The 13114-nt window shown below is 35.5% G+C and overlaps 1 protein-coding gene and 1 pseudogene across 1 annotated transcript; both read left to right on the top strand.

Annotated features, from left to right (window-relative positions):
* The first annotated feature begins 116 nt into the window (after window positions 1–116).
* On the top strand, window positions 117–1205 carry LOC138871783 (secreted RxLR effector protein 161-like; annotated as a pseudogene).
* Window positions 1206–5458: 4253 nt separating this feature from the next.
* On the top strand, window positions 5459–11787 carry LOC104237449 (DAR GTPase 3, chloroplastic). Its single transcript, XM_009791604.2, has 9 exons — window positions 5459–5634; window positions 7551–7694; window positions 7803–7919; window positions 8842–8985; window positions 9071–9157; window positions 9833–9948; window positions 10388–10569; window positions 10907–10964; window positions 11070–11787. Exons 1-9 carry the CDS (start codon window positions 5491–5493, stop codon window positions 11191–11193), a joined length of 1116 nt encoding a protein of 371 aa, XP_009789906.1. The 5' UTR covers window positions 5459–5490; the 3' UTR covers window positions 11194–11787.
* Window positions 11788–13114: the final 1327 nt, after the last annotated feature.

Raw genomic sequence — 13114 nt, 5'->3', positions numbered from 1 at the left:
AAATTAAGTATAAAGATACATGTGAGGTAGAAAGGCTTAAGGCACGATTGGTAGCAAAGGGTTATAGTCAGCAAGAGGGGTTAGATTACCAAGAAACCTTTTCACTCGTAGTTAAAATGGTAACTGTTAGATGTGTTCTAGCTATTGCTGTAACCAAACATTGGACAATCCATCAAATGGATGTCTATAATGCTTTTCTACAGGGTGATTTGTATGAAGAAGTATATATGAGTTTACCCTAGGGTTTTCACATTTCTAAGGGATTTTCGCATGTTTGTATGTTGTTTAAGTCTTTGTATGGTCTTAAACAAGCTTCTCGACAGTGGAATCTAAAATTAACTTCTGTTTTACTGTCCTATGGATTTGTCCAAAGTAATTTGGATTATTCTCTGTTCACGAAACAGTCTCAAGGAAAGTTTGTTATAGTGTTGGGTTATGTCAATGATCTTTTGATCACAGGTGATGACTCCACCATGATCCTTGACACTAAGGCATGCTTGCAGTCTAGTTTCAAGATCAAAGACCTTGGTGAGCTGAGGTATTTCCTTGGGATTGAATTTGCTAGAAGCAAGGATGGTATTGTTATGCATCAACGAAAGTATGCCCTTGAACTGATATCAGATATGGGCTTAGTTGGAGCTAAGTTAGTGGGTGCTCCTTTGGAGTTTAATTTGAGGCTGACATCCTCAGAGTTTGATGCACATATTGGGGTGACTGATGATGCTCTTCTTGATGATCCTAGTATATATCAGAGACTTTTAGGCAGGCTGTTATATTTGACTAACACACGTCCAAACATTAGTTTTGCAGTTCAGTGCTTAAGCCAGTTCATGCACTCACCTAAGGTTTCTCATATGGAAGCTGTTGTACGATTGGTTCGTTATATCAAACAATCTCCTGGCACTGGGATCCTCCTATCTTCTGCTTCTTTTTCTTGTTTGGTTGCTTATTGTGATGCTGATTGAGCTTCATGTCCAAATACTCGCAGGTCTGTTACAGGCTACTTTATTAAATTTGGCGATTCCCTTATTTCTTGGAAATCCAAGAAACAAACAACTATCTCTAGAAGTTCTGCTGAGGCAAAGTATAGAAGTCTTGCCTCGACAGTTGCTGAGCTTGTGTGGTTGCTTGGATTGTTTAAGGAATTGCATATGAGTATTCAGTTTCCTATCTCTCTATATTATGACAGTAAATCAGCCATATAACACATAAGTTAGATTCTTTTTGCAATATAACACTGATCGTACTTCAATATCTCCACATAGGAGTAAAACTATATCTTGCAAGCATACTGTTATACTCATGGTTCTAACAAGATATATTAGTGCACCAATTGCACTAGACACAAAAACAAATCATGTACGCCATAATTTCTCTATTCCACATAAGGATTTGCCGAAACTTTATTTAATAAATTTCTTGGGAACCTTAATATGCTTCAGAACTATAGAAGAATTAAACAGTACAGCTATTACGTGACTCTAGTTAGTTGACCATGGTCAATTAGTTAGTTAGTTGTTTGCTTAATAGTGTTACCTAACTTATGTGTTAGTGGGGTGTATTAGTTAGTTGGTTTTACAGCTGTCATTCATTAGGATTAGAGATGTATATATACGACTCTTGTAAGTATAGCATGTGAAGAATGAAGAACTGAAAATTCTGCTCTCCTCTGCTTTTGCTTCTTCTTAATCTTTTCATCCTCTTCACTCGATTGCACTCACGAACAGCTCAATTCACCAGTTCATGGAGATTTAATAAGAACAATTTAAACCCTTCAAGGATTTTCATTATACGCATATCAAATGTATTGTCAGATCAAAACCTGAAATGACTACATCCACCACAGAAGAACATGTCTTCATATAATCAATGCCATGATATTTGCAAATCTTCTTGTGCCACAAGTCATCTTTATGTCTACCGACTTAATTTTACATTTCAATTTTCGCACAAGAACACATATATACCTTCACTGATTTTATACTTTCAGGTGTTGGGACTATCCGTCAAATTTCATATTTTTCAGGTAAAATAAATTTTCATTACGTATTTGTCATTTGGCCAATCATTTATCTGTCCAAATTTCATGACAGATTTGAGCTCAAGATCCTCGTCAATATTAATAATATTGAGCGCTACATTATATCAACAATATCGTCGACGATCACTTTATATCAGTTCTATCATTACCCAATAAAGATATAACTTATTGAGATCTCTTTATCTCATTATTTTCAGGTACTTGAGCCTCTCCTATGAGGTCTTATGAAGTGTTATGTCGTGGTGCTATTCTAGAGCACTTGCCTCCTTATTATGACCATCTTGATCATTTTCTCCACTCCTTCTTCAAGGAGTTTTATCTTTGGAACCGATTAGTCTATTATGCTTCATGCGTTCCATAGACGATGTCCATCATGGACTTTATTCTATTTGGAGCATTAGTAGCTGAAATATAACATTTATCTTTGGGTCAGCAAATGCCCCTGTCAATATTTTGCAAATGAATTATCACTTGGACTTTAAGTTCACATTTTCTAGTACGGGGATCTAGATGTACTCATAATAATTCATTCCACGTATCTTTTTCAGCTGCCCATTTTCTCCCCTAATGTTGGGATCACCAAACATATCCCAACCTTCTTTGGAAACCCATCTTTGTGCATTATGGTGGAATAGGTAAATTATATAGCACATCCATATTTCTAGATGCGAATTATTCTGTTCCTGACCCTGAACCAATTTTGATAGGGAGAATTTATCATAACTTGTTGGCTAGATGCGTACAAGTGCTGTTGTATATTAAATAATACACCTCATACTAAATTTCTATTTGGGATTTCTGTTCTCATAGCCAATAGTTTAGCTATAATTGGAGGCATACAATTTCTGCTAAACCAACTTGGATTTAAACCAACATTATCAATATAAATCATCATAATTTATATTCTGAAACCGTGCTGTAATAATTTAAGCAATCAACCTTGCAAAATCCAAACTGCAAGTTGATAACAAACGCACATGTGACCATATAATAGATTCATCTATTAAAATCTCATATAATGGAAAATAGTCCACATGGCAGGTGACTGAGCCCATAAATATATCACCTTTTATTCGTTCCAGAAATCAAGGAATTCAATCTCAACCTTAGCTGGTATATCATGAGAATAAACAGCACAAGAGAATTCTTGAAGAATCTCTTATTTCTTCAATATATGCCAATGTGAATTCTCAATTAATTTTCGCATCATAATTGAACCAAAATGGCCAACCGTTCATGCCAACTAATATTTGTTTCAGTAAATCTCTAGTTTACTTGTGGCATAGGATTGCATTATCGTGCTTATACTTGTGCAATACAAATAGAAGGAAAGTCGGGTAACCTTTTATATTTATCCTATATGATTATAGTAATATGAATATATTCAATCTTCCTTTCATTTATAGTCTCAACATGCCAACCACTTTGGCTTATACATTTGAAACTCAAAAAGTTTTTTTTGAGACTTACTACAATATTAATATCTTGAACAATTTTATTCATCTAGATAGTAAAAAATTGACTTTTCGGGAGCTCTTAATTGATTTTGTACTACAATACTTTTTTCTCACCATCCATATGGTAAATGTCTCGTTCACGGAGAAAAATTAAATTATTATAGTTATGGTCAATCATCATAAGCAAAATCAATTCTTGCTTTACTTTTGTCTTTAATAACTTTTTATAAGGCATGTCAAAATATTTTTGGCGTACCATATGTACGCGACCAATGACATATTCATGTAACCACATAGTAATATTCATTATCTTTCTTTCTCTCAAACCTCCCTTAGAGGTGAGTTGTGGTGTGTATCCCAATCATGCATTGCACGTCTTTATTTATTACTTTTATCACATATTGTTACATTCACCTTGAAGAATGAATATGCATTCTCAATGCTTATCACAAGTCACATTCTCTTCAAAGAATGGAGTATAATTATCGTGACGTGCTTTATAAATTTTCCATACCAATTTGATGGTAAATATTTCCTTCACCTTTTGAAGGATTACTTCGAAAACCCTTATTGTTCTCCTTTTATAGTTACCATAATGATGACAATTACTATAACGATGCAGCCTCCTATATCTGCACTTAATATATTAGTTGAAAACACAAGAATAATTTAAAAACCATATACTGATAGTATGAAGGAAAACCTATGTATACTACACAAGTATGAAGGAAAAGAAAAACTATAAGTAGTAGCACCAAAATTACTAAACACAAACTTATAGCTTCTAAGATTTTCACTAAAACTTTGGTTTTGGTTTAGGAAACAATTGTGTTCGTTACTAATAGTTAGGAGTAAAACTTTACCCATAAAAACTTCATATGAGGTCTAACTTCATAGGATTAAACAACAAAAACTAGATTTTTTTGCACTAGTATTAATGTATAAACTCTTACCATTAAGATCATGAATAAAGTTACCTGCACGCAAAAATGGTATGACCAGAGTCGAAGTTAAAGGGCACCGACCACAATATCTTGACGTAGAAGATCATGAAATGAGCAATTCGTGCTGATAACGTGTTAGTAAACTTAGCTCAAAGTAATAATATGAATCAAGCAAATAAACAAGAATATAGAGAGAAAGAGAGGAGAGATTCTTATTTCTTCCATATATTTTCCAAGTGTATACAATGTGATGCCCAAACCCTCTATTTATAGGATGATATTTAGGTAATACAAATGAATGTCATGAACATGGTTTAACAATTGAGATCATGAGGGAAGATCATGGAGGGGGTTATGGAGGTGTGGGAGTTACAACAATAATTGTAAGAAGTAGTGGGAGGTTAATAGAGAAGAGTAGTGGGAGTAACTTCTTTAAGAGTTATAGTCATCCACTATATAATATAATATAATATTTCATAACAATTATTTATTTAAAAACCAATTACGCTATTTAAGAAGTAGATAAAAATATGTAATAATAGCACGGACTAGCCAGTTTTCGGACTGATCATTCAAAAATAGCCAGCATTTGCAAAGTCATTGAAAAATAGCCACTATTTTGCTGCAACAAGGAAAGTTCCAGCAAAATATACTGGAGATCGGTGCACCTGTGTATGAACTTCCAGCATATTATGTTGGGCCGATATGCTGGAAGTCCAGTATACTTTACTGGAACTCCAGTTAATTCCAGTATACTTTACTGGAGTTCCATTATACTTATGGTGGAAGTCAAGTATACTAATGCTGAAGTTCCAGTATATTATACTGGAATTCCAATATATTATGCTGGAGTATTTTTCGAATTTTGAATAGTGTTTTCGTTCAGATTTATCTTTATTTGAAAAGTGACTAAATTTCGATTACTTTTAAAAATGCGGCTATTTTTAAATGAACGCTTGTAAATTTGGCTATTTTTTAATTTTTGCCAAAAAAATATCCTTTGCAAACGAGAAAGGCATTCGTTAGTTGTACCGATAATTTCCAACCGATGGCTACGCAGCTCCCTGGGATGTTGCTAAACAGCTCCGGCCTAACACTCGCCGGTGGCCGGTCACTTAATTGTCGGAAGAGTCAACCGCCGGCAGCTATCTCCTCTGCGCTTCCTCCTCCTCTCTCTTCATCCACAATTCAGGTAACATTAATTTTTTTTAACTGTGTTACATTTACGCAGGCACAATGGCTTAAAATCCTCAAAATAAATTTACTTTGAAGCGTCGTAATTACTTCTTGTTTTACATGTCTTTGTAGTGCTGCAATGGCAGCTTACAGTTACTTAAAAAATGATGCATTTTATAAAAAAATCGTTTCACTTATTACCTCTAAGTTTAAGTTGTGGAATAATCTAGTTAAAAGTAAAAGCTGCTTAAATCCTCAAATAGTATTAGTGACAATCAAATTCAGTTCGAGGAAGCACTAGTGAGAACTGGATAGGGTGAGTGTGAAAATAGTTGTTTTTTGAGATGGAATGTGCAAGTAATTGCTGAAGCTAATTGAATCAGGCAGAGGCAGATCCAGCGACCTCAAGTTAATATGCAATAATAATTGGGTTCACAATCAAATGTTTGGTGGATTTCTTAATACACATATAGCGACTGGGTTTGCGTGAACCCATATGTTACATGGTAAATGCGCAGATATGTTGTAGGGGAATGTTATTGGATTTCAATCAATTGAAGCTGAGGCAAGCCTATAATAACATACCTTTGCTGTAAGGCTGAATCTGTGTATCCACCGAGGTCCAGTAAGGTAGGTTCCGTAGGCCACTTCTTTTGGGCCTAAGAGTGAAGGTATGATAAAGATAGTGAGCTGCTGAATACAGTGTGACTTAAAGGTGAACAAGCATGAGATAACTCGAGCCCAAAGGTAGAGTTAGCTAATGACGGCAAAGAAATATACCGGTGAAAGAAGGAAAGACATCAGTATTTGGGACGCCTTGTCCATTCTATGTGCCAGCTTTAATGAACCAAATGTCTTGGCTCCTTTTATTTGCTCAAGGATCAGTCAGCGTTATGTTCTTTTCTAACTCATGGGCGCAAGGCGATTTCCTATGTGGTTGTTTTGAAGCTGAGCTTAGACTTTGGAATTATAGTAATTTCCCTTAGAATGGTATGTGGCAATTATGTCAAGCTAGAATTCTTGTTTTCGAAAGGTGCCTTGTTTTGATGTTATGGGCTGAGGTATAACCAGAAATGAGCATAGGGAATATTGAGGGTATACGTTCAGACCACTGGATTGATTGTGACAATGAATACGAACGTGCAGTTTCAGCTTCGCAAAAGACTACCTTTTTCTAGCTTAACTGAGTAACTTTCTGACTGCATTGATCTGGGGTTTCATCAATTGCTATCAACTTATATTTACTATTCTATTTATATATATAAACGTAAAACCAAATCCATCATTGAGCATATGACAGTCTCAGATCTCTTTCAAAAATTAATGCGGTCTCATGTAGCAGTCGGTCCATAGCACCTGTTCAGCTTGGTTTTCATTTTGACTAGACATACCAAGAAGTTCACAAATTAATAGCAGCCTTTTGTGAGTCTTTGAGCTTGCTTTGCTAGCCTTTAACACTTCCATGTAATACAAGTTATTTGAATTTTATCATTTCTCACTTGACCTAACGTGAAAAGCATGGTGACTTTGAAGCTGCAGAATGCCTATATTTCATGCTTTATTTCCATGTTGCATGTTGGCATATATACGTTCATCTGTTTCCCCCCCTTTTCAGTAAGCTGAAGCTATGGCTAAAACTGACATTCATGGGTTGTGGTTTATATTATGCTTTTGTTTTTCTATTAGGCTAGCATAGTTATATATTCGTTATTCATTATCACGTGCAACAGTTAGATGCAGAAAATTCTCTCTTATGTGGGGAATATTTATCATCTGAATTCTTTCTTGCTCTTGTTGATTTTTTGGTACAACTTTTGCTAATCATATTACAAAATGTCTGGAGACTCTCATAACGTTATCGTGAATCAACTTTTCTACTATCACTTTCTTTACTCTCTGCTTCAAGAAATAACGTATTCTGAATCAATTCAGGTTGTTGGTTGGAAAGGTGCTGGAGAGTCTGGCAATGGGAGTTTAAAACTTGGTAATGATTTTGAAGGCTTCCAAGAAGAATATGACTGGAATGATGTCGAAGCTGATCTTTATCATTGGACAAAGACTTTACGACCAGTTCAGGTATGCACAAGGTGTGAACTTGACATTGCACTTCTGAATCGTTTCAACTTTTTCATTTGGTTCCAAATGTTTTACCTTCTTATACTAATGCTACTATAATTTAAATAGTGGTATCCTGGTCATATTGCAAAAACCGAGAAAGAGCTGAAGGAACAGTTGAAATTGATGGATGTTGTCATAGAGGTTCGAGATGCAAGAATTCCAATGTCCACAAGTCATCCACAGGTTAGAAATTTATCTAATGGTTTTTTGGGCTATGTGCATTATGGCTAGGTTATTGAACGTTATGTGCTATGTTTGAATATTGTCTATGGTTGAGTAATGAGCTAGTAACCTAGCCTGCCTTCCCAACAGCTAGGTAAATGTGGACGAATGCTGATTGTGTCATCCTAAACAACCTTTACCACTGAAGACTTGATGTTATATAAAATTGGAGAAAGTGCTTTGAAGTGCAATTTTACATTTATTATCTGATATGTATTATGCTTTGACAATTTTTTATTAGAATTGTGACCGCTAGGTGTTCTGCATATTGATTGCCTACGTAGCAATGGCCAACTAATTTCATAGCCCTGGCCCATTCTTTCTACATAGCTGTTGTGCTTAGTTTTAACTGATACTCCATCTCAAAGTTTTCTTAGTCTGGCTTAGAAATGCCATATTGAATTGCAGTTTAATTCATTTCAGTATTAGTGTTTTGAACTTAAGAAAATTAATAATATACTTAACAAATCTTTGTATCACTTTGATGGTTTGCAGTTTCAAAGACTAAAAATTTGGTAGGTGTCACTTTGACCCTATTCCCTTTCAGCAAAGTCAAACAAGAGCAAAATGAGATGTAGGAAATTGTTTCCAATGATGCAAAGAGTGTGCTGCGAAGTAAATGCACAAGAACCTCTTTTGAACCAGGATAGAGTATATATGCAAACTGCAGTTCATAATTACTTTTCTTGACTCCCATTTAGGATATCAAGCCACTAAAAAACTTGTGGCATAGATATTGTTTTATGCATTGTAGATTATGTAAATTCATGATCACGGGCATTTATATAACAGCAAAAGACTCCTCTTGCATGTGGGATTCTAGTCTTGTCTCCTTTCAACTGTCATCTACTTGATCTGTTAGTAATTCAATTTCGATGAGCAGATGGACTCATGGCTTGGCAACAGAAAGAGAATTTTGGTTTTGAATCGAGAGGATATGATATCAACTGCTGATCGGAATGCTTGGGCAACTTATTATGCAAAGCAAGGGATTAGAGTTGTTTTCTCCAATGGCCAGCTTGGAATGGTAATTGGAATAGCGTGTACTTGTTTCTGCTAGAATAAAGAGTGTTGTTATACTTCTGTTGATTCACGTATTGGGCAAATTTCAGGGAACACTAAAACTTGGCAGGTTGGCGAAAGCATTAGCGGGTACTGTGAACATAAAACGTAGAGAAAAAGGACTACTTCCTCGTCCAGTGAGTTTACTAAGGCTGATAATTGCTCATATTATCCATGCCTTTAGACTGTAGATCTGTTGTAAGCTCATTTCGGTTGTCAAGACAAATGAGACTTAAAAATCTCTTGCTTTCAATCCACCAAGTTCAGTTGGTTCGTGACTAATGTTAGCAATCTCGTTCGCATTTTGTACTTATATGTCATCTTCATCATTTACATATAGACCGTCACAAGTATTTGAACTGGTAGATCTGTGTGAGCCCATTTCAGTTGTCAAGTACCAATGCTTTCTTTCATTCAACAGTTGGTTCATGACTATGTAGCACTCTAATTCTGATTTTGTATTGTATTGTATTCAATATGGCATATTCATCATTTACATATAGACTGTTGGAAGCATCTATGGTGATATAAAAGAAATGCAAGGAGTTCACTGCCAAACTTCAAAGTTTTACCATTTGATAATTTGGTTTGAGTGTACACCAGAGGAAAAACATCATTTGTGTTGCCATACTCTTGTACCAATGTACTGATGAACAACATTTGGAAATTATGTAACAGAATAGAAGATTCTTATTTGGTTCACTAGTTGATGAAATGAAAAAATTAAGGAACTACTTCCTGAGTTAGCGTAGCAGACTTAGCATCAGTGTTATTTTTTTTTCTAAAGTGAGAAATTTTATATGTTTTGACAGGTTCGAGCTGGTGTAGTTGGGTATCCAAATGTTGGTAAGTCATCTCTGGTAAATCGTTTGCTGAAGCGCCGGATGTGTCCTGCAGCCCCAAGACCAGGTGTTACCAGAGAGCTGAAGTATGTCCTTGGCTCCTTACTCTTTCCTTTTGCCGCAAGTTCATTAGCTATTTGATTCCATAAAAAATCCCACAAAATTTTGATTCCAAAGCTTGTATCTCTTCTTTACTTTTGAGTGACCCGGGGGTGGGGTGGGGTGGGTGGGGTGATAGGGTTGTACTTTCTTCTCATTCCGACACCTTGTGAATCACTTCAACTTTCTATTCATTTTGAAATTAAGCATTATGTAGAAATTGATGCAATTTTACATATATAGCAATCTATTTCAAAATATTGATCTGCTAAGTGGAACTGAGTGAAGATTTCACCACAGGATAATTTAGGTCTGTGTAATTGTTATGCTGAAAGGAAGGTATTCATTAATTTAACTTAAAAAATACTAGATTAGATATTACAGACTCTTCTTCCTTTTAATTTTCTACCTGCTCCTTTTGATTAGGTGGGTCCGTTTTGGGAAAGATCTAGAGCTACTGGATTCACCTGGCATAATTCCAATGAGGATCAGTGATCAGGCAGCAGCAATAAAGCTTGCCATATGTGATGATATTGGAGAGAGATCTTATAATGCTACAGATGTTGCAGCCATTCTTGTACAGATGCTTTCGAAGCTTCCAACTGTTGGTATGTTTCCTGTCATTTAGATATACTGCTCTCCCGCTTGAAAATATTTCGAGACTTCAATAATTTTGGCACATACAATTCACTCGTGTAGGTAGGTTCTTGTTGGTAAAACGTCAATGAAGATACTGTGCGTCAGAAATTATTACCGGACCTTATTTAGACAATATTGGTTACTCATCCTAATAGATCTATTATTGCACCTCGGCATGCACTTTGAGCCTCTCGAATGTAACAAGCAATTCCATTAGGGATTGGAGAGTCTGCCCCGAGATGTTCATTTTAAGCTGCTTGTATACATGTCGCCTTCTATTTTTTTAACATGGCTCACTCTGACCAGGTAATAAAGCTCTTCGTGACCGCTACAAGATTGAGACAGATGGGCGCTGTGGTAGAACGTATGTATGGCAAATTATACCCAAATGGTTCATCTAGAATTATGTGTACCCTAGCAGGAATTTGGTCTATATTTCCAACTTGATCTTTGTTTGTTTTGGTTGCAGATTTGTTCAGAAGCTCGCTGCTCAGTTATTTAACTCGGACAATAACCAAGCAGCATTTCGTATCTTGCAAGATTTCCGGAAAGGGAAATTTGGTTGGATAGCACTAGAACAGCCACCCAGGTAGACCAACATTTCAGACCTTGTTCTGGTGCTTTCATGTATGTCAATTGAAGCTTGTGGAAAATTCTTGGAAGCTTCTCTGATCAACATAGAAGTATTTAGACTGGGGAAAACCCAGGAAGCTGTTCGCGCCTTTCATGTGAATTTTGGGGCGGATCAGAAATGCTTGCAAGCTAGAAATGTATATACCGCCGAACCTACTCAATGAAGCTACAGATGGTGTAATTCGTTCTCGAGTTCCATTAGTGTCAGGCAAGCTATATAAGCCATACAGCAATGGTGACATTGGTTCTTAATCTTGGGTTGCAACTGTTTTCTTCGAACTACTAGATTATTATACGTTGGCTATAATTCCTTTGGTTGGAATTAGCCGAAGTATTCTAATTTCTAACTTATGTCCAGATATAAATTAGACAATATTAGACTAAATTCTATGTTCAAATTCTGCATGTGTGAAACGAAGGACAGAGAAGGTGCAGAAAGGGAAGCAATTATCTTGCTGCCATATGTAAAAGGTTATTATTGTAATCAAACTTTGTCAAAGAATGTGTTGTGTCCATGATAAAACACATGCACGCGACTTTGGAACAAACCGTAACATTTTGAGTCCCTTTGGCTTACCTGAATTTAAATAGCTTTTTAAAAATATTTTTTAAGTGTTGAAGCTGAATTAATGAATACATAGTATAGTACGTACTTGTACTTGGATAGGAGTGTTGAAACTAAAAAATTGCTTATTAGTTGAATTTGTGTCGACATGCATTAGCTGTGAACATGGTCCCCATCTTTCCATTTGAGGCCTTTACAAACATGGTAAAATGGTAAGAGAGCCTTTATTTTGGTCTATTTCAAATAGAATGGCAGCTTACTATATTGAAAAATTCTTTGACTCTAAACTTTTTATTTTTCCTTTAATAATATGTTCTATTGCCATTGAAATGACATGACACGTTTAAAATCATAAATTCTAAAGTATTAACAACGGTTAGTCCTTTGTCTTTCCATTTAAGACCTTTACGAAAGTATACTAAGCAATGCACTATTTTAAGAATGAATTGCCTGTGAAGAAAGGTCAAGTGGTGCAGCAGCAAGCTACTTTGTCGGCTAATATGAGACAAATTAATCTCTGAACAAAACAAAAGGAATCAGTAGCAAAGATTAAAAGGAACCCTAGTTTATGGCTAGGGTTTATTGCGGGGGACATTCTTATCAACAGACTATGGTGTTGTCGTTTAGTTGTAGAAACAATTATATGTTTGCTTTAATTAGATGACTTGAGGTCAGTACTGTAATTTTATGTCGTTGATTATGTTGTCAATGCTTTAATTATATGTTGTTGAGGTCAATACTGTAAGCGCAAAGATAACTTAAAATCTTCATTGTGATAGGACAAGTAATTTGTACCACTTAATAATTGAGGTAACTAATTGTAGTAAACACGAGCACAAACCATACATGAATATATGCATACAATAATGGGGGTGCATACTTACTTTTGACTGAACCTATATATATTGTTGATTTTTTTACAGAAAAATTAAACTAAGTTTACGCTCTCGTTACAAAAGAATATTGCGTATACGTACTTTTACAAATTTAAATCATGAATCCACTTCTAAAAGATAACATAGGTGAACTTGTTACGAAATATTTCTAGAACTATAAGGACTAAGACTTCGGAAGAAGGGAGGGTGGGGGGTGGGGGGGAACACAATGGCGGAGGTAGGATTACCTGCTAAGGGGTTGAAAAAAGGAAAAAGTTAAAAAGATTGTAGCTAGTAGGAAAAAAAACAATGATCTTGCAAAGGTTTTGAACCCTCTTGACCACTAAGCTATGCTTTTGGGTTGCGTCAAGGAGATTCAAAACATAAATATAGAGGTAAGAAATAAATTTTACCTTATATATACAATGTAATTTTTCGACG

The sequence above is a fragment of the Nicotiana sylvestris genome, chromosome 6, assembly GCF_000393655.2.
Source record: "Nicotiana sylvestris chromosome 6, ASM39365v2, whole genome shotgun sequence".
In the NCBI taxonomy this organism is placed as follows: Eukaryota; Viridiplantae; Streptophyta; class Magnoliopsida; order Solanales; family Solanaceae; genus Nicotiana; species Nicotiana sylvestris.
The sequence above is the reverse complement of the archived record's forward strand: the minus strand, read 5'-3'. Positions and strand labels throughout refer to the sequence as shown.